At 47.4% G+C, this 21,157-nt stretch overlaps 1 protein-coding gene across 1 annotated transcript; it reads right to left on the reverse strand.

Moving 5' to 3' along the window:
* Positions 1 to 287: 287 nt before the first annotated feature.
* LOC128398296 (7-alpha-hydroxycholest-4-en-3-one 12-alpha-hydroxylase-like) lies at positions 288 to 1,851 on the reverse strand. Its single transcript, XM_053359211.1, has one exon. It carries the CDS (start codon positions 1,834 to 1,836, stop codon positions 295 to 297), a length of 1,542 nt encoding a protein of 513 aa, XP_053215186.1. The 5' UTR covers positions 1,837 to 1,851; the 3' UTR covers positions 288 to 294.
* Between the last annotated feature and the right edge of the window lie 19,306 nt (positions 1,852 to 21,157).

Below are 21,157 nucleotides of genomic sequence, written 5' to 3' on the forward strand. Positions count from 1 at the left end.
ATGAGCCAAGAAGATTTGCATTATTCTGTCTCTCCGTATTCTAGAGGCTGCACACCTCCCAACTTCACGTTATCTGATGAAAGAGGTTGTAACCTGTGGAAACCTATCTTACTCAATTAGCTAGAGATGCCAATGTACATTTTGTCCTTTGCCAATACTAAATAACACAGACACTCTCTATAATTATACTACTCCCTAGCGAAAGGACTTTTGGAAGATAACCATTTTAGTTTTCCATTTGGGGTATATAATAGCTAATTGTTACAAGCCAATGTATAAAAGTCAGGTTTAAGTTTAGACGCGCAATCGATACCTAAACTGAATATCTCGAGAAGGATGCACAATTCCAAAGCCACAGCGGCTTCCATCTACTGGTGGGATTTCCTCTTCTGCATTAACCAGTTCCATGTCAAAGCAGGTGAGCATCAGGATCACAAACATCTTCAATTCACTAACAGCAAAGAATCGCCCAGGGCAAATAGACGGCCCTCCGCCAAAAGGCATAGTGTATTGTTTGAGCTTTTTCCCATTCTTATAGAACTCTCTTTTGGTGCCATCTGGGTTCAAGAACCTGTCGTATTTGAACGTGTGAGGATCAGGGTGGATTTCTGGGTCCATATGCAGTCCAAGGAAAGGGAAAAGAAGTAGATGGTCTCCTTTACGAAGGATGTATTCTCTCCCATCAGACATTTTAAGATCTGTATCCTGCATCACACTTCTGAACAGGAAGGGGTTCGCTTTCAAGCGCAGTGTTTCTTCTATTGTACTGTCCAGAAGAGGAGTCTTTATTGTTTCCAGGGACACATCGATGATGGGGCTCCCTGGATTCACTTCCTGGCCAGTCTCTCTCAGTACTCGGTCCACTTCTTCCCACACTGCCCTCTTTGCTTCTGGATACTTCAGGAGATGCACAAGAACCCAGAAGGCAGCTGGACCAGTGTTTGCTTGAGATGCCCAGAGGAGGAGAAACATAAACTGTGTCCTCATCTTTTCGGTCATCCCAATCTCAGCCATTTGCTGATCTTGCTCAACTATCCAATTGCTAATGTTATCCTTCTGATAGATCTTTTCTACTGACAGTATGTCCCATAAGAATTTCCTCAATCTTTCTGTCTCCATTTTGCCCTGAGGGTCCAGAATACCAAAAACCATTTGGGGAAATAAGTGATCAAATTTCTGAAAACTCCCAAAAAAATCTCCGCGTTGTGTTAGTTTATTCTCCTTAGCGTTTCTTTCGCTCTCAACATCTTTGTCTGGGTCAGTTCCAAACAAAGCCAAAAAGGCAGCCTGGAATATTGTATTGTAGCTAAAGTGCAAAACCCCATCCTGCTGCCAGTGTCTCTTATTCTCACCTGAATCCCAGCTATGAAGCATCACGGTCTTCAACTTCTCCATCATCACCTGGTTCAGGGCAGCTAGACTCTTGCCTCTCAGATACTTCTTGCTGTTTTGCTGCACAATTTTGTGATGAGATTCGGATGCGTGGAACCTAAAAGCATTAAAAACTATTTTGAGTCCAAACGTATCAAAATCCAGCTTGTCTTTGGACTTCTTTATTATATCCCGGTAAGTGCAAGGGTCCAGCACAAAATGTAAGTAATTGCCCCCAACCAGAACCGTGAAAATATTCCCGTGTTTCTTCTGCATGCATTCCAAAAATTCTACAGGTTTCTTCTTGAAATGCATCCCATGTCCTAGCCATGGAATGAAGCCTTTGTCCAAAGGAGGTTCCTTAGGTTTCCTTTTGCGAAATGCTCCTACTGCATACAGCCCACCAAATACAGTTGCGAGGAAGGATGCGAAGAAAACACAAAGCGCAGTCTCCCAGGAATCCATGACTGGTGTTCAGAAACCAAGCTGCTCAGCCAACCCAAAAAACGAATCCTCAGCTCTACTCCACTTGCTTGGCTGTCCTGCGTAAAAACTGCCTCAACTAATTTGAGTTGGCAAGCTCTTCTCACCATTATTACATCATTACAGCATTGCATTATTCACTCAGATTTATGTTTTGCTTGTTCACGAGCTGAAAAACCACTGAAGCATGTGAAGTGGAAATGATTACTGGAAGTATGTTACGACAGCTTGCTTGCTAGGGGAGTAAGATCCTGTTAACTGAATTATATGGTTACCAGCTCCCTGGGTCAGCAGCTGTGGTACAGAACCACTCAGCCTGTGATTCACTTTCAGTATTAGCCCAGTAGCACGGCAATTATGTTCCGTAGTACATTGTTATAGGTTCCTCAGTGCCAGATCCTCCTCATATTTCTTAGGTTTAGCAAAAGTTAGAATTAATTGAGGTTTGACTAAACTATGCCAAACACAGAAAGCCCTTGATTCAGCTTTTGCTGATGAGTCAGGTCAGCTTGACTCATCAGCAAAAGATGAGAGCTGGACCATAAAGAAGGCTGATCGCCGAAGAATTGGTGCTTTTGAATTCTGGTGCTGGAGGAGACTCTTGAGAGTCCCATGGACTGCAAGAAGATCAAACCTATCCATTCTGAAGGAAATCAGCCCTGAGTGCTCACTGGAAGGACAGATCAGGAAGCTGAGGCTCCAAGACTTTGCCCCCCTCATGAGAAGGGAAGACTCCCTGGAAAAGACCCTGATGTTGGGAAAGATGGAGGGCACAAGGAGAAGGGGACGACAGAGGACGAGATGGTTGGACAGTGTTCTCGAAGCTACCAGCATGAGTTTGACCAAACTGCGGGAGGCAGTGGAGGACAGAGGTGCCTGACGTGCTCTGGTCCAGGGGGTCACGAAGAGTCGGACACGACTAAACGACTAAACAACAACAACAACAACAGGTCAGCTTGGCAGAAGTAGCTGAGGTCATTGGAGGCCGATGATGGCTAGCCCATTATTAGCCCATCAAGGAAGCCATTAAGAGGTACCAGCTGTGGAGAGGGGCCAGACAAGAAGGGTTTAGGAATTCAGGTTGGAGATAGTTTTGCTGGGTTAGCAGCAAGCCTGCTGCAACTATGGAAAGAGCAAGAGACCCTCTACTGTGTGTAATGCTGGTATTCTCCCACCCCACCCCCAATCCAAGCTCAGGATTGTATTAATGTGTAAATAAACCATATATCATAAAGACACCACTGACTCCACTGTGCCTTATTGTCCCACAGGAAGCACAGACCCCATGATCCTTGCACTTCTGTGGCTGGCGTGTAACAATGTAAATCAAGCCAGTGTGATTGAGATTTGACTTGTTCCTACGTGAAGAGATGTAATTGCTTTCCTATCACATGTTCCTTCATGTTCTTATGAAGCAGTCACTTTACCCAACTGCACCAGCTGCCAATGAAGCCTATTAAAAGGCCATCTAAAAAGCCGCACAGAGTGGCTGGGGGTATAAATAATAAATTATTATTATTTTATTATTATTAGTTTCCAGGCCCGATTCAAAGGGTTGGTTTTGACTTAAAAGGTAAAGGTAAAGGACCCCTGACAGTTACGTCCAGTCACGAACAACTCTGGGGTTGTGGCGCTCATCTCGCTTTGCTGGCAAGGGAGCCAACGTTTCTCCACAGACAGTTTTTCTGGATCATGTGGCCAGCATGACTAAGCCACTTTGGGCAAAACCAGAGCAGCGCACGGAAATGCCGTTTACCTTCCCACCGGAGTGGTACCTATTTATCTACTTGCACTTTGACGTGCTTTCAAACTGCTAGGTTGGCAGGAGCTGGGACCGAACAATGGGAGCTCACCCCTTCGCGGGGATTCCAACCGCCGCTCTTCCGATCAGCAAGCCCTAGGCTCAGTGGTTTAGACCACAGTGCCACCCGTGTCCCTGGTTTTGACTTACAAAGCCTTAAACAGCTCAGGATCATAGTACCTCAAAGACTGCCTCTCCCCATATGAACATCAGAGGCTTTTCATGATAGATCTGGATGGTAGCAACATGAGAATGGGTCTTTTAAGGAGAATGTACAGTATTTGAAGGGGATTTTGCACCTTGAATTTACTCCAGATAGGTTTGTTATGCTGCCTGTTGAACTTTTGACTTTAGTGTCCAGGTTTCGTTCAGGTCTTGATAATTTAACTGCTTTATTAATGGGGTTCTGTCGCAGGGTTTATCAAAAGGGCTTTCCCTAGCATGCCTCGTATAACATACATGCAGCAGTCTTTCTCATAGGCCAAGGAGAGAGGGGAACGGTGGCGGCTTTGTGCTTAAACATTATGCACCATTTTTTCCTCTGTGCCCTAGCACTACACATCCCCCTTGCAAACACAAAAATACATAGTGTGTTGTGATGTGTCTGTTCATGTTTGCATCAAAGCATACTACGATACAATACGATATCTTTATTGTCACTGTCCCAAACAGAACAATGAAATTGAAAAATCTACATAAGACATTCAAACACCCCTAAAAACTCTGAAACCCCATTTTAAAATACAATATTCTCCTATAGAGACTCCTTATACTGTGTTTAAAACCAGAATTGCATTTGGGTAGAAACTGTTTCTCAGACAGCTAGTCCTAGTCTTTATAACCATATACCTTCTTCCAGACGGCAGAAGCTCATCCACTCTTTGGGCTTGAAAAACTTCATGATTGAGGTTGAATCCTGACAAGACAGAAATACTGTTTTGGGGGGAAAGGGGGTGGGCGGGTGTGGGGGATTCCCTGGTCCTGAATGGGGTAACTGTGCCCCTGAAGGACCAGGTGCGCAGCCTGGGAGTCATTTTGGACTCACAGCTGTCCATGGAGGTGCAGGTTAATTCTGTGTCCAGGGCAGCTGTCTACCAGCTCCATCTGGTACGCAGGCTGAGACCCTGTCTGCCTGCAGACTGTCTCACCAGAGTGGTGCACGCTCTAGTTATCTCCCACTTGGACTACTGCAATGCGCTCTACGTGGGGCCACCTTTGAAGGTGACCTGGAAACTGCAATTAATCCAGAACGCAGCAGCTAGACTGGTGACTGGGAGCGGCCGCCGGGACCACATAACACCGGTCTTGAGAGATCTGCATTGGCTTCCAGTACGTTTCCGAGCACAATTCAAAGTGTTGGTGCTGACCTTGAAAGCCCTAAATGGCCTCAGCCCAGTAGACCTGAAGGAGCATCTCCACCCCCATCTTTCTGCCCAGACACTGAGGTCCAGCTCCAAGGGCCTTCTGGTGGTTCCCTCATTGCGAGAAGTGAGGCTACAGGGAACCAGACAGAGGGCCTTCTCGGTAGTGGCGCCCACCATGTGGAACACCCTCCCACCAGATGTGAAGGAAATAAGCAGCTATCTTCTCTTTAAAAGACATCTGAAGGCAGCCCTGTTTAGGGAAGTTTTTAATATTTAATGCTGTATGGTTTTTAACACTCGATTGGGAGCCGCCCAGAGTGGCTAGGGAAACTCAGCCAGATGGGTGGGGTATAAATAAATTATTATTATTATTATTATTATTATTATTATTATTATTTTCAGAACGATTAGCGCTTTGGTCCATATCTGCATTGCTGTCAGGCACAGGTCCGAACTGTGCTCTGCTGCAGCCTCTTCCTGTTCATTAAATCCTGTCACCTTTTCCACTTCTGACAGCTCCTCCTGCCCTCCAGTCTGCTCCTTCTCCCTCTGACCACTCATCACCATCCCACACCCCAATCCCCTGGCTCTGAGCCTTCTTCTCCTGGGGGTTCCCTAGGGGTTTCCCCAGCTGATGCCATTCCTCTGCATCCAGTCAGTCCTTGACAGTTACCTAATGGAGACGTTTGTGCTTGTTGAGTAGATATGTTTGGGCTGTGTGGCAGAGCCACTTCCGCCTTCAGAGGAGGTGGTGTTGCGGGCTTCATGCCCCCCCCCACGCACGTGGTGACTGGCTCTCAGCCTCCACACGATTGAGGGAATCCCCGGCCGTGTCATCCCCTGGGCAGCCAATCGGCTGGCTCTGGAGGCGTGGCCTGCCCTATTTAACTCAGGCACGGCCAGGGATCTCCCTCTTTTGCCACCTCCAGCTGCTCCGGTTTCCCACCCTCCCGCCCTTTAAGGTTTTCGTCTTTGACCTTGCTATGGACCTCGGTTGGTCGCCATTAAGGGGCCTCGTAGGAATTTCTTCCACTTGGCAAATTGGCACCAGCCAGTTGGTTTTTCACCTACCTCGTAGCAAATCGTCACAACTTCCTTGGTATTGGTGGTTAGGCATTGGAATAGTTCTGTAGATGGAAGAGGGGAGATAGCGCCATCACCTGCCCCGCATATTGAAGGGTAGTCCAATAAAGGATTCTGGGGGGGGGGTGGCCCTGTCTGAAGTCAATGGAGGTGAGGGCCTAAGGCACCCCCCCAAGTGGTGACCCCAGGGGAGTTCCTAGTTGATGTGCATCAGCAGGACTCCCCCTACTGGTGGTTAACCCTTCCTGGACTTCAAGCGGATGGGCTGAAGTTGGATATAGTCAGTTAGGACCAATGCCTAAGCCAATACCGCTCATCACCTGTAACCAATGAAGTTGTGGCCATATTTAGCCCATTAACCTTAAATAATTGGGACACGTGTCTTTATTTCCACGGGGGGGGGGGGCTCGCCACCCAACTGGTTGTCACTGCAGCCCTTAAATGGATGCTCCTGCTGGACTCCTCTCCCTGCCACCCACCTAGCCTCAAATTTGGAGGGGGGTTAGCTGGCACACCCAACCGCGCTTTTTGCATTCCCAGGCTGACTTGGGCTGACGATAGTTGTACCAACACATTGGTGAAGGCTGGTCTGTGCTGTCGTTGTTGAGCATCCCCATTATAACTGCATGAAGAACCTGCTGCTCCAACAGGCAGAAGGAACATCGTCACACTATCATAACTTTTCTGCAGTTGGGTCTGTTGCTCTGCTTTGCATTTTCTGTTCTGAGTCCCAGACAGATTTTCCAAAGATGTTTTTGTAAATACAGTCATACCTTGGGTTACAGACGCTTCAGGTTGCGTTTTTTGAGGTTACGGACCGCTGAAACACGGAAGTACTGGAACGGTTTTCGGCAGTTGCGCATGCGCAGAAGCGCTAAATCACACTTTGCGCATGCGCAGAAGCGCCAAATCGCAGCCCGCGCGTGCACAGATGCGCCACTGTGGGTTGTGAACGCGGGTTGTGAACATGCATCCCGCACGGATCACATTCGCAACCCGAGCATCTTGTACACCTGTCTTAAATCTTGCATAGTGTTATGAGTTTGGGCTGTGCGGGGTGGTAGGCCTGAACTCCCCTCTAATTCCTGGACCTAGGACGGATTCAATTCCGGGAACAGCCAGGCTAGCTTCCTGGTTGGCCCTCTAAGTATAGACCATTAAGGTAGCAAAGGAAGTGGTTCTGTGCCAGATACCAAATGGGAGGGGGCACCTCTCTCAAACTCGCTCATAGTTAGAAGGACAAAGGCCAGAGTTGAGAGTCAGGCTGTGTGACCTAGAAGCCAGGCTGCAGGCTGAGCAGCTGGGAGAGACAAAACCGTGCCTGATTCCTGTTGGGAATGGAAGAAGCAAGACCCTCTTGGGATGTTAATGCTGCAAGCCTCTCCATCATAGACTCAGGAGACAGGGTTGGCCTGCAACCATACACTGATGCAATAGGTGGTGTTGGCCTCACCTGTACTATTGTATTGGTTGTCGTGAATGCCAGGTACAAGGCTTTATCAGACGTTTGCTACACCTCTGGTCCAGTATACCTGGTCCAGAATACCTGAAGGAGCATCTCCACCCCCATAGTTCTGCCCGGACACTGAGGTCCAGCGCCGAGGGCCTTCTGGCGGTTCCCTCATTGCAAGAAGCCAAGTTACAGGGAAATAGGCAGAGGGCCTTCTTGGTAGTGGTACCCACCCTGTGGAACGCCCTCCCACCAGATGTCAAAGAGAAGAACAACTACCAGACTTTTGGAAGACATCTGAAGGCAGCCCTCTTTAGGGAAGCTTTTAATGTTTAACAGACCACTGTATTTTAATACTCTGTTGGAAACCGCCCAGAGTGGCTGGGGAAACCCAGCCAGATGGACGGGGTATAAATAATAAATTCTATTCAAATAAGCATATCAGATGTAACCAAAACAGCTGGGAAAGTTAAAACAGAGACTGAGTACAAGGAAAGAGAACGCGGTGGACCTCTGGGGTGAAGACACCATGAGAAAAAAGACAAGGAGAGGGCATGATCCTGAGAAAGGAAAACCCACAGAATCAATTCCCACGCTGTGAGGAACCTTCAAAGCCTTTCTTTCCTAATCGGGGATTAGGAAGGGAACCTAGCCTACAGCCAAACAACTCTGTTGACCTAGAACAGAGGGGTTTTTTTCTAAAAGAGCTGAGCCAGAGAAGGGAGGGGGCAGAGATGGAGGCAAATAACTGGAGGGAAGAAGCCTGAAGGACAAGCTACAGCATGTCAGAAAGTGGGGGGGGGGGTCAGGAGAGCACTGGCAGGAAATTACCAAGATCAATAGGGCCTGTTATACTGCCAAGGTTTGCAGCCCTACCTGAGCGATGCAATTTAGCAACACTGCAAAATGAACTTGAAGTGGGGAGCAGCCATAGCTGTCAACTTTCCCCTTTTTTTAATGGAAATTCCCTTATTCCGAATAGGATTCCTCGCAAGAAAAGGGAAAGTTGACAGCTGTGGGAGCAGCTCCAAAGGAACTGTTGCCTAAGCACAATTTATCCTACCACCAGACCCGGGGGAGCAATTTGCCTTGGAGTGTAGGTGAGCAATCCCAAGCAGACTCTGTATATGGTTTAGACAGAAGTCCCTTGCAGGAGACTGAATGAAAATGCTCCTTATTAAGTCATTCCAGGAGTGCCTGGCGTGCTCTGGTCCAGGGGGTCACGAAGAGTCGGACACGACTAAACGACTAAACAACAACAAAGTCATTCCAGAGCAGCAAAAGCATTTCCATTATCTGGCAGGGGTGGGTTCCAGGTGTTTGCTTTCTGATAATTGCATCTGAAAAAAGAACAACCCTATCCATTCTGAAGGAAATCAGCCCTGAGTGCTCACTGGAAGGACAGATCCTGAAGCTGAGGCTCCAATACTTGGGCCACCTCATGAGAAGAGAAGACTCCCTGGAAAAGACCCTGATGTTGGGAAAGATGGAGGGCACAAGGAGAAGGGGACGACAGAGGATGAGATGGTTGGACAGTGTTCTGGAAGCTACCAGCATGAGTTTGACCAAACTGTGGAAGGCAGTGGAAGACAGGAGTGCCTGGCATGCTCTGGTCCAGGGGGTCACAAAGAGTCGGACACGACTAAACGACTAAACAACAACACAAATTGCATCTGAACACCTACCTGTCCATTGCGTCCGTCCTACATATGGCTTGGGTTGTTGGGCAGCCTCTTTTAACGCTCAGTTTTCATTTCCTTTGTCCCATCACTTTTGAACTTCTTTCAGAGTACCATCTACATTATGCAAGCTTTTGGAATTCAGCTTTTTTATTACTTATTACTTTCTATTCACAACAACAAAGAGGTAACATTCCTAGATTCCCTAAATGACTGTGCCCTAGGACTGTTGGACCAGAGGGGAGCAACCCTAGACCTCATCTTAAATGGCACCCACTGCTGGGTGCAAGACATAAGTGTTGTTGAACCCATTGGCAACTGCGTCCATAGCATTGCCAAGTGCGAATCATATCTAAGTGGGTAAAGGTAAAGGGACCCCTGACCATTAGGTCCAATCGTGACCGACTCTGGGGCTGCGGCGCTCATCTTGCTTTATAGGCCGAGGGAGCCGGCTTACAGCTTCTGGGTCATGTGGCCAGCATGACTAAGCTGCTTCTGGCGAACCAGAGCAGTGCACGGAAACGCCGTTGACCTTCCCACCGGAGTGGTACCTATTTATCTACTTGCACTTTGATGTTCTTTCAAACTGCTAGGTTGGCAGGAGCAGGGACCGAGCAATGGGAGCTCACCCCGTTGTGGGGATTCGAACTGCCGACCTTCTGATCGGCAAGTCCTAGGCTCTGTGGTTCAACCCACAGTGCCACCCGCGTCCCATGTAAGTGAGTAGTTGCCAAGAAAACCTAACATGATAACAGAATCACAGAATTGTAGAGTTGGAAGGGCTCCCAGCCCCTGCAAGGCAGAAATCTCAATGGAAGTATCCTCAGGCTTAACTTCAGTTTCAGAAGGGATTAAAGGGATAGAGCAACTCTCCTGCCAGGTAAGGTTGCAACATTTGAGGATTTTAGATTAGAGGAAAGATGTGCTAGGGCTTGTCCACGTGTCCTGTGTCATGGGTCCAAGCAGTTTTCCACATGACCAGCACTTCTCAGAATGCGACAGCTAGACTGGTGACTGGGAGCGGCCACCGAGACCACATAACACCAGTCGTGAAAGATCTACACTGGCTCCCAGTACGTTTCCGAGCACAATTCAAAGTGTTGGTGTTGACCTTTAAAGCCCTAAATGGCCTCAGTCCTGTATACTTGAAGGAGAGTCTCCACCCCCATTGTTCTGCCCGGACACTGAGGTCCAGCTCCGAGGGCCTCCTGGTGGTTCCCTCACTCAGAGAAGCCAAGTTACAGGGAACCAGGCAGAGGGCCTTCTCGGTGGTGGCACCCGTCCTGTGGAACACCCTCCCACCAGATGTCAAAGAGAAGAACAACTACCAGACTTTTAGAAGACATCTGAAGGCAGCCCTGTTTAGGGAAGCTTTTAATGTTTAACAGACCACTGTATTTTAATACTTTGTTTGAAGCCGCCCAGGGTGGCTGGGGAGACCCAGCCAGATGGGCGGGGTATAAATAATAAATTATTATTGTTATTCCCAGGCACGTGTCCAAGGCACGTGTCATTAGGAAGAACGTCCTGACAGTAAGAGCTGTTTGACAGTGGAATTTGCTGCCAAGGAGTGTGGTGGAGTCTCCTTCTTTGGAGGTCTTTAAGCAGAGGCTTGACAACCATATGTCAGGAGTGCTCTGATGGTGTTTCCTGCTTGGCAGGGGGTTGGACTCGATGGCCCTTGTGGTCTCTTCCAACTCTATGATTCTATGATTCTAAGTGGCTTGCTGCCTTACCCCACTCCTTTCCCCAGGAAAACCCACTCTTTAGCTCTAAATGGGAACCAATGGGAAACATGCCCTTTTCCCTGGGGGAAAGCAGTGGAACAACAGGAAGTGTGGAGAAGCCCTAAGAAGCGGTATGATAGATTATAGATTATGGTGTGGACAGAGAAAAAGCTTTGCTTTCTCATAACATTGGAACCTGTGGACACCCAGTTTGTACATATCAAATAATGCTTGCCAAAAGCGTTCTTCAGTATGGTAATAAAAGCACTCAGATATGGTTGGTATTCCACGACAAGCTGATCCATGCCAGCATTCATCTGAGTTTTATTTCTTTCCAGGAATTAATTACAGTCGATAATGCAACACTAGCCTTACTCATCTTGCACAGCCTGGATAACCTGGATTGCACAAACTGGATGGGGTCCCTGACCTGTCTAGCACAACGTCTTGTTCTTACAGTGGTCAACCAGATCTCTATGGGAAGCTTAGAAGCAGGAGCTGAGTGCAGCAACTCTCTGCCCTCCTGCGTCGCCCAACAACTGGTATTCAGAAGCATCACTGCCTCCGACAGTGGAAGCAGAACATAATCTTGTCTTTTATGATTTTGTCTAATCCTCCTCTCAGTGGCGTAGGAATGGCGGTGCAGCGGGTGCAGGCCGCCCCGGGTGTCATCACTGAGGAGGGTGACAAAATGGCCAAAACATGTGTTTTTAAAATAAATAAAGGGCTCTTTACACAGCTCTGAAAAAGCTCCTTTCTATGTTGGGAGGCTAAGAAGCTGCAGCTCCCGGGAAGCCGGACAGGAGTGAGTGACTTAGTGCAAAGGAAACAAAATGGAAGGGATGAAACTCTTTAATCAAGATGAAAGACCACAGAAAAACAGGAAATGGAATTGGAAGATATGGAGCTGGATATGAATTAATGCATACACAATAAGTAAACAACTATGGAATATTGTTTTAACATATGGCCACAGAAGACAGACTCTTGTGTGAACAAAGAAAAACAATATTATGGTTTAATATGGAGAAATAGTTGTTGAAGTTATTGGGGGTAAAGTTGTTAGGTTTGATTGGAGAGAAATTATTGTTGACATTCACTAAGAACAAGAACTAGAGAACCCCGTATGAACTTTTGGTAGAACGGAAAATGAATGGATTTGAGTTCATGCATTGGCTACTTCAAGTCTTGATTGCTGCAATGCGCTCTACGTGGGACTTCCCTTGCATCTGGTCCTGAAGCTGCAGTTAGTGCAGAATGCTGCAGCCCAATTGCTGACAAGATTGAGGCCACATCAGCATTGTCAGAAACACAGCACAAAAAGAAGTCGGGATGGGCCTGAATATAAGCCTCACTTTTCCCCCAAATTCCGACCATGAAAAGTTAAAGTGCGGCTTATATTCATGACCTTACGGTATGCAGCCAGGAGCGCAGGGCAAACAGCACCAGGATGGGGGAAAGTTTAAATTAGGGGTCCCCAAACTAAGGCCCGTGGGCCGGATAAGGCCCGAGGGATTCGTTTATCCAGTCCATGGCGACCCCCGCTGCCGCCGCCCACTCTTACCGGCACTGCGCTGCGCGGCTGCCCACTTCCGGGTCGGAGGAGCACCGGAAATAGCTTGTGCGCATGCGCAAGCGTTATTTGCACATGTGCAAGCATTATTTCTGGTGCACATCCGGGTCAGAGGAGGCCTGTGCACATGCGCACAAGCTATTTCCTTTGCCCCTCTGACCCGGAAGTGTGCCAGAAATAGTGTGAGCGCACACGTATGGGCACACGCTCCCCTGCCCTCCGGCTCACCGCGCAATCGGCGCTGGAGACACCGACCCGAGGCTTGGCAAGTTTCCTGACCCCTGGTTTAAATAGAAAGGGCCCATCCTGACTTCTTTTTGTGCTGTGCTGTAAAGCTCTGAGTTCCTTTTTCTACTCTGCTGCTTACTCCATGAAAGTCTGCTGTTTATCAGGGCAAACTGCAATTTACAAAAAACCCCAAATTGGCATTTGTTCCAGTTCAGCATTAAATAGCGCGTTTTCCTTGTGAAAGCAATTGGGGGTGGGGAGAAAATGCTCAGACATGAAGCATTGGAACATGGACCCGAGTCTAGAAAAGACAGGGCAAAAAGCGAGCGTGGATGAGCCCCAAATCTTAGCAAATGTCTTACCAAACCCAAGGCAACCCAGGGATGTTGACAGCCCTTGTTTGCATTCTTTAAAAGTGAGGAACAGAATCATAGAATCATAGAATCATAGAGCTGGAAGAGACCACAAGGGCCATCGAGTCCAACCCCCTGCCAAGCAGGAAACACCATCAGAGCACTCCTGACATATGGTTGTCAAGCCTCTGCTTAAAGACCTCCAAAGAAGGAGACTCCACCACACTCCTTGGCAGCAAATTCCACTGTCAAACAGCTCTTACTGTCAGGAAGTTCTTCCTAATGTTTAGGTGGAATCTTCTTTCCTGCAGTTTGGATCCATTGCTCCGTGTCCGCTTCTCTGGAGCAGCAGAAAACAACCTTTCTCCCTCCTCTATGTGACATCCTTTTCTATATTTGAACATGGCTATCATATCACCCCTTAACCTCCTCTTCTCCAGGCTAAACATGCCCAGCTCCCTTAGCCGTTCCTCATAAGGCATCGTTTCTAGGCCTTTGACCATTTTGGTTGCCCTCCTCTGGACAGGTTCCAGTTTGTCAGTGTCCTTCTTGAACTGTGGCGCCCAGAACTGGACACAGTACTCCAGGTAAGGTCTGACCAGAGCAGAATACAGTGGCACTATTACTTCCCTTGATCTAGATGCTATACTCCTATTGATGCAGCCCAGAATTGCATTGGCTTTTTTAGCTGCCGCGTCACACTGTTGGCTCATGTCAAGTTTGTGGTCAACCAAGACTCCTAGATCCTTTTCACATGTACTGCTCTCAAGCCAGGTGTCACCCATCTTGTATTTGTGCCTCTCATTTTTTTTGCCCTAGTGCAATACTTTACATTTCTCCCTGTTAAAATTCATCTTGTTTGTTTTGGCCCAGTTCTCTAATCTGTCAAGGTCGTTTTGAAGTGTGATCCTGTCCTCTGGGGTGTTAGCCACCCCTCCCAGTTTGGTGTCATCTGCAAATTTGATCAGGATGCCCTTGAGTCCATCATCCAAGTCGTTGATAAAGATGTTGAATAAGACCGGGCCCAAGACAGAACCCTGTGGCACCCCACTAGTCACTCTTCTCCAGGATGAAGAGGAACAGAGTTCCTTTTTGCACAAAAAGGGGCTTAAAGGCCAAAGACATAGCAGGTGAACTCTTGGACAATGACCGCTCCCCACATTAAATGGGGGGCGTCCTTTGCGTGGTCGCGCACAGCCCCCTGGAGCCTATGCGGCACCATTAGCACAGGCTTGGCTTCGCCTTCCCTCAGGTGGGATACCTGGAGGTCTCCGCCTCCCTCAGCCAGCTGCCCAATCCCACCTGGGGAGGCGTTGCCAAAGTGATCAGGCCAGGTAGGGGGAGGGACCACCTGCCCACACAATAAGAGGAGGATCTTACCTGGGAATCATCAGTTGGCTCCAGAGCTTCTCCCACCCTACCCACCCTCAGTTAAGACTTCTTCTTCTTTCTTTTTTTTTAAATGATATTTATTAAGATTTTTCCATTATCCAAAAAAGTCAAAGAAAAGCACAAAAACACAAATAAGAAAACAAAACAAAAAAAAGATTTAAAAACACATAAAATTCAAAGTCCTCACTTTCAATAACATATTTTCTTGACTTCCCCCCACCTCCCCCTCTTGTATTCCAGTTCAAATTGTTGGCTCAACAAGTTCTTGTCCCCAATTTTTAACCTTTTTACATTTCAGTCATTTTAGAAAAACCAATTTTAACTTTTTAACTTTTAACTTATAAATTTGTAACTTATAACTTATAAACATCAATAATTGCACATCTGTTCTCATACTTAAAGCCTTTTTTCTAAAGTCGACCTAAATTCCCTTCCACGATTTCCCCAATTCTCATACAGATAACAAAACAAAATAAAAACAAAACAAATTATAATTATGCCCCCTTTGGATTCCCAAACTCCACCCCCCCTTTCCCGGTTCCAATCCCAATAATCGTCCATCAGTCAATCTATTCTCAGCCTGGGGATCTCACGTCCGAGGCTCTCAATTCTCTCTCAGTTCCTCTCTGCCGGCTTTTTGGATAATCCTTAGTATTAAACACCAAATCTCGGAGAACCTCAGTTAAGACTTCTTTTGCAAGTTAACCTTTTCTCCACAGGTACATGGGCGCTGCTACATCAAGGTCGGAAAGGAATTCTCCTGCATTGGCAGGTTTTGCCTTTCCCATAGCAAAACGTCACAACTTTGGCGTTATCAGGCCTTGGGTGGAATCCTTTAGTCTAGCTTCCCTGAATGGGGAAGGCATGCTTCCTCTTTGCGGCGGCAATACCAGGGTTCCCTGTTAAAGGGGTTCTTTGAGGGGAGGGTCTGGCCATACGCCTAGGGGTCGCCATTGCTCTCCCCTTCGACAGTGGCGTAATGGGGGGTGGGCTCTCTGCTTGAATCTCAGTGTCCGGGCTGAACGATGGGGGTGGAGACGCTCCTTCAGGTATACAGGACCATGGCCGTTTAGGGCTTTAAAGGTCATCACCAACACTTTGAATTGTGCTTGGAAACGTACTGGGAGCCAATGCAGATCTCTCAGGACTGGTGTTAAGTGGTCCCGGTGCCCACTCCCAGTCACCAGTCTAGCTGCCGCGTTCTGGATTAATTGCAGTTTCCGGGTCACCTTCAAAGGTAGCTCCACATAGAGTGCATTGCAGTAGTCCAAGCGGGAGATAACCAGAGCATGCACCACTCTGGCGAGACAGTCCGTGGGCAGGTAGGGTCTCAGCCTGCGTACCAGATGGAGCTGGTAGACAGCCGCCCTGGACACAGAATTAACCTGCGCCTCCATGGACAGCTGTGAGTCCAAAATGACTCCCAGGCTGTCAACTTTTCCATTTTCTTGCGAGGAATCCTATTCGGAATAAGGGAATTTCCCTTTAAAAAAGGGAAACATTGACAGCTATGGACTAGGTGCCTATGGGAAACCAGGGAGCAGGATTTCAACACAAGAGCACGCTCCTCTCTTGTGGATTACGGTAACTGGTATAGCAAACATTAAGAAAGCATTGTCTATGATGCTTTCATAAATCTAAATTATGATGTTGAGCAAGATCTTATCTATATGAACTCAAAAGGTAACTCCCGGTTACTTCAGGTCGGCTCTGCTTGCTAATTCCAAAGATAATAGGAGGAGCAGAGAGAGCTAAGACATTGTGGTTGAATAATTAAGGTTTCCTGCTAGATGTGAATCAATTCAGTTCAGTCCTAGATCAGAGCTAGGCTTTGGCTCAGCAAATATGTTTTGTTCAGAGTGCTGGTTTCTGGGGGTTGGAGTCAGGACCCTTCTGCCTGGTTTCAGCTGCTCCCACCCTGGTAGAAAAATGATTTGTGTACCCTGCCACCATAATTGTTCATAACCTTATAGGGAGTAGCCATAAGGAATTTTTTTCCCTTCCTTTCAAGTAAGTGTTTACCCAACATAGCAATCACTCTTTGTCATCTTTCAGTGAAGCACAGGTCATTGCCTAGTAAACAAATACAGGGGACAACAGAGAGAGTAGGGCCTTTCATGGCTGGTGATGGGGTAGATGACGTCTGGCAGTGATATTTGGGGTGATATAAGCATACACAGGGACGCGGGTGGCATTGTGGGTTAAACCACAGAGCCTAGGACTTGCCGATCAGAAGATCGGCGGTTCGAATCCCCGTGACGGGGTGAGTGCCCATTGCTTGGTTCCTGTTCCTGCCAACCTAGCAGTTTGAAAGCACGTCAAAGTGCAAGTAGATAAATAGGTACCACTCCGGCGGGAAGGTAAACGGCGTTTCCGTGCGCTGCTCTGGTTCACCAGAAGCGGCTTAGTCATGCTGGCCACATAACCCGGAAGCTGTACGCCGGCTCCCTCAGCCAATGAAGCGAGATGAGCGCCGCAACCCCAGAGTGGGTCAAGACTGGACCTAATGGTCAGGGGTCCCTTTACCTTTTAAGCACACCAATGTTTTCATCCTCGCTTTCATTTCATTCTCAGGACCACAATTTCATTCTCAGGGACCATATCTCCCCAAATGAACAGACACAGACCCCACAATCATCATTTAAGGACCTTTGTCGCGTGCCTCCGCCATGAGAGGTCAGGAGGGTGGCAACACTACAATGGGCCTTTTCTGTGGTGGCTCCCCGTTTGTGGAATGCCCATACTATAGTAAAAAGCAAGAATAATACCCCACACACACACACACAGTTTAAAGGTCATAGAGTGTTTAATTAGCCAAAGACCTGGAAGAAGAGGAATGTTTTCCGCTGCCATCTTAGGATATGTGAAAACATTTCTCTTCTTCCATGCCTTTGGCTAATTAAACAATCCATGGCCTTTGAAAGGGATGTGGGTGGTGCTCTGGGTTAAACCACAGAGCCTAGGACTTGCCGATCAGAAGGTCGGCAGTTCGAATCCCCACGATGGGGTGAGCTCCCGTTGCTCGGTCCCTGCTCCTGCTAACCTAGCAATTCGAAAGCACAAAGTGCAAGTAGATAAATAGGTACCGCTCTGGTGGGAAGGTAAACGGCATTTCCGTGCGCTGCTCTGGTTTGCTAGAAGTGGCTTAGTCCTGCTGGCCACATGACCCAGAAGCTGTACACCGGCTCCCTCAGCCAATAAAGCGAGATGAGCGCCGCAACCCCAGAGTGGGTCACGACTGGACCTAACGGTCAGGCGTCCCTTTATCTTTACCTTTATGGCCTTTGAACTGGGTTGTGGTGATACTGGTATTGTTTTTGATTTTAACTAAGATCAGTGGCTTCTGATTCTTTGAGGAGGAAGTTAGATAACATGTCAAGCAAGCCTACATACACATATAAAGTATATTTATAATGTATTCTGCCTGCCCCCACCCCCACAAAAGAGGATCCTAGGAACTGTGTTTGTTAAGGGTGCTGGGAGCTGAAGCTTTGTGAGGGCTAAATTAAAGTTCCCAGGATTCTTTGGGGAGTAGAATTTGCTCACATATATGGTGTGTACACAGGCCAGGTGTAGTCCTTCATTTTCCAGCACATTTTCCAGCGCTTTTCTTTTTTGAAAAAGTCTGGTTTGAGCAGGTTTGTTACACAAGACCTCCTGATCAAAATTATTTGTGCAACCTTAATTTGCCCGTGTGTGACCGAATCCAATCTGAGAACAATGGTCTGGAACCACCTTTTCTTTGTGAAAGGTCCTTATTTTGAATGCACAGTGCACATTGTGTTGCATAAATCATCTGAATAGTACAAAGCCTACTCTGTCACAAAGAGCAAGCTCAGGCCGGGGCTGGTACATGACATTCCACAAAGCAAAGTTCATGGGGAAATAGTTGTAAACACCTTGAGAACACAGGCAGCACCCAGCCTCCACAACCATAACAGCAATTGGTTGGAATTCTCCTGTTGGAATCCTTTTCTACCAGCAACAAGGTTTTCTGCTGCCAGGGCAGAATATATTGTTAAGTAAGGTTACCAGAGGGATGCGGGTGGCACTGTGGGTTAAACCACTGAGCCTAGGATTTGCCGATCAGAAGGTCGGTGGTTCGAATCCTGGCGACGGGGTGAGCTCCCGTTGCTCGGTCCCTGCTCCTGCCAACCTAGCAGTTCGAAAGCACCTCAAAGTGCAAGTAGATAAATAGGTACCGCTCCAGCGGGAAGGTAAACGGTGTTTCCATGCACTGCTCTAGTTCGCCAGGAGCGGCTTAGTCATGCTGGCCACATGACCCAGAAGCTGTACGCTGGCTCCCTCTGCCAACAAAGCGAGATGAGCGCCGCAACCCCAGAGTCGGCCACAACTGGACCTAATGGTCAGGGGTCCCTTTACCTTTACCTAAGGTTACCAGACGTCCCCGTTTCCCGGGGACAGTCCCTGGATTTACAAATCAGTCCCCTGACAAAATACATCTATTTAGTAGGAAGTTGAAAAGTGTCCCCAGATTCATTGGGGGGGGGGGAATACGGTAACCTTATTGTTAAGTGCAACCCCAATCTCAGAGCAGTGTGAGATACCAGTGCTTTCTCGGGGTTCTGTTTCCTTGGAATGAATGTGTTGTGACTTTAGGAAATACGGTTTTGCTTACAAATATATTGTTACAAAAGTCGTGTGCCTGCACCTCCGGTGGCAAGAGCCCTTGGGGTCCTGGACACCCCCACAAGGTCTGTGTTCCTTTGGAGAATGGAAAACGTGGCAGAGACTGTCGTGGCTTTAAGAAATATAGTTTAGTGACCTATTTACACCTTCAGTCTGCATGGAGGGAGTCTAGATCTTACAGCACGGTCATTTCAAGAGGGGCTTGCGTCCCTCAGCAGTGCAGGCAGCCTTCAGCCAGCCTGCCCAAGATGGATCCCAGCTCCACTTCCTGCTCCTTCTTCCCTGTCACCCTTGCTCCCAGACTCCTTTTCTCTGCCACATCAAACATAACCCCCCATCACCTTGGTAACATTGATTCTCCAGGCCAAATAATTTCTCCCTGATGGCCCATCAACACCTTTTGTCATCTTAACAGGTTTGCTCTTTACTAAACCAGCCAGGTTGGTTTGCATAAACCAGCCCAGGAATTTTCTGTCTGGCATAGCTCTGCAGCTTTTACTTTAATCCATATCACAATTCATCAACATCCTAGCATTTATTACCGTATTTTTCGCTCCCTAAGACGCACCTGGCCATAAGACGCACCTAGTTTTTAGAGCAGGAAAACGAGGGGGGGGGAGAATCTGAATCAAATGTTGTATTAAACTATTTAAAGCAGCAAAATGGCGACTCCTGTCCACTTTGCTGCTTTAAAGCGAGCCACGGTATGTAATGAAGAGAATGGGGAAAGGATAGACATTCCATTACAATGTAGTTGTTTTCATTATCACTGGGAGTTAGTATTGGCAGCGGTCACATGAACTTAAATTTTGAGCATTTTACTGTTATTAATCAAGAATGGTAATAGTCAGGGAGAGAAACCAGGGCAGTGCAAATGAGAAGTGCTTGGCGTATGGAGGAACAGCAAAGAGATCAAATGATTGCGCTCCAGTTGCGTTTTCTCAAAACAGGCATGGTTGTTTTGAAAGGAAGATTCAAAGAGTGAGAAATGGAGTGGCTGAACAAAGAACAGAGGTGGAAAAGAGGGCAGATAAATAGCTTCTATTCAATACCAAGAGAAGACAATGTTTTTGGTTTGGTATAGGTGGACTGTACTTGTAAGAATTTGTATAATGAATTATAGATTTGGAGTGGAATATCAGTGCCTCTTTTCAGCAATAAAGGTTAGCTGCTAGGAACATGGTCCACACACAAACACACAGGATGTCCGGTTACAATTAATTCTGCAAAGCTGGGTGGAGGAAGTTAGCCAACAATCTTCAGTTTGAACTTTTTTATGCACTAGATATCACTGTTTGGTTTAAACTTAACTTGAAACACAAAGGAGGGAAGTTTCCTGCAATGCCTGAACAAGAAAATGCATTGTTATCACATCTGACTGAACTCTAAAGTTCACTTATTATCTTGCCCAGATAGCACTGATCATATGGAAATAGTTGTGCAGTTTCATAGAATCATAGAATTGGAAGAGACCACAAGGGCCATCGAGTCCAACCCCCTGCCAAGCAGGAAACACCATCAGAGCACTCCTGGCATATGGTTGTCAAGCATCTGCTTAAAGACCTCCAAAGAAGGAGACTCCACCACACTCCTTGGCAGCAAATTCCACTGTCGAACCGCTCTTACTGTCAGGAAGTTCTTCCTAATGTTTAGGTGGAATCTTCTTTCCTGCAGTTTGGATCCATTGCTCCGTGTCCGCTTCTCTGGAGCAGCAGAAAACAACCTTTCTCCCTCCTCTATGTGACATCCTTTTATATATTTGAACATGACTATCATATCACCCCTTAACCTCCTCTTCTCCAGGCTAAACATGCCCAGCTCCCTTAGCCGTTCCTCATAAGGCATCGTTTCCAGGCCTTTGACCATTTTGGTTGCCCTCCTCTGGACAGGTTCCAGTTTGTCAGTGTCCTTCTTGAACTGTGGCGCCCAGAACTGGACACAGTACTCCAGGTGAGGTCTGACCAGAGCAGAATACAGTGGCACTATTACTTCCCTTGATCTAG

This window comes from Podarcis raffonei, chromosome 12 (genome assembly GCF_027172205.1).
Source record: "Podarcis raffonei isolate rPodRaf1 chromosome 12, rPodRaf1.pri, whole genome shotgun sequence".
Lineage (NCBI taxonomy): Eukaryota > Metazoa > Chordata > Lepidosauria > Squamata > Lacertidae > Podarcis > Podarcis raffonei.

Coding starts and splice junctions, on each gene's coding strand:
- LOC128398296 (XM_053359211.1), bottom strand. CDS start 1,836: ATGGATTCCTGGGAGACTGCGCTTTGTGTTTTCTTCGCATCCTTCCTC.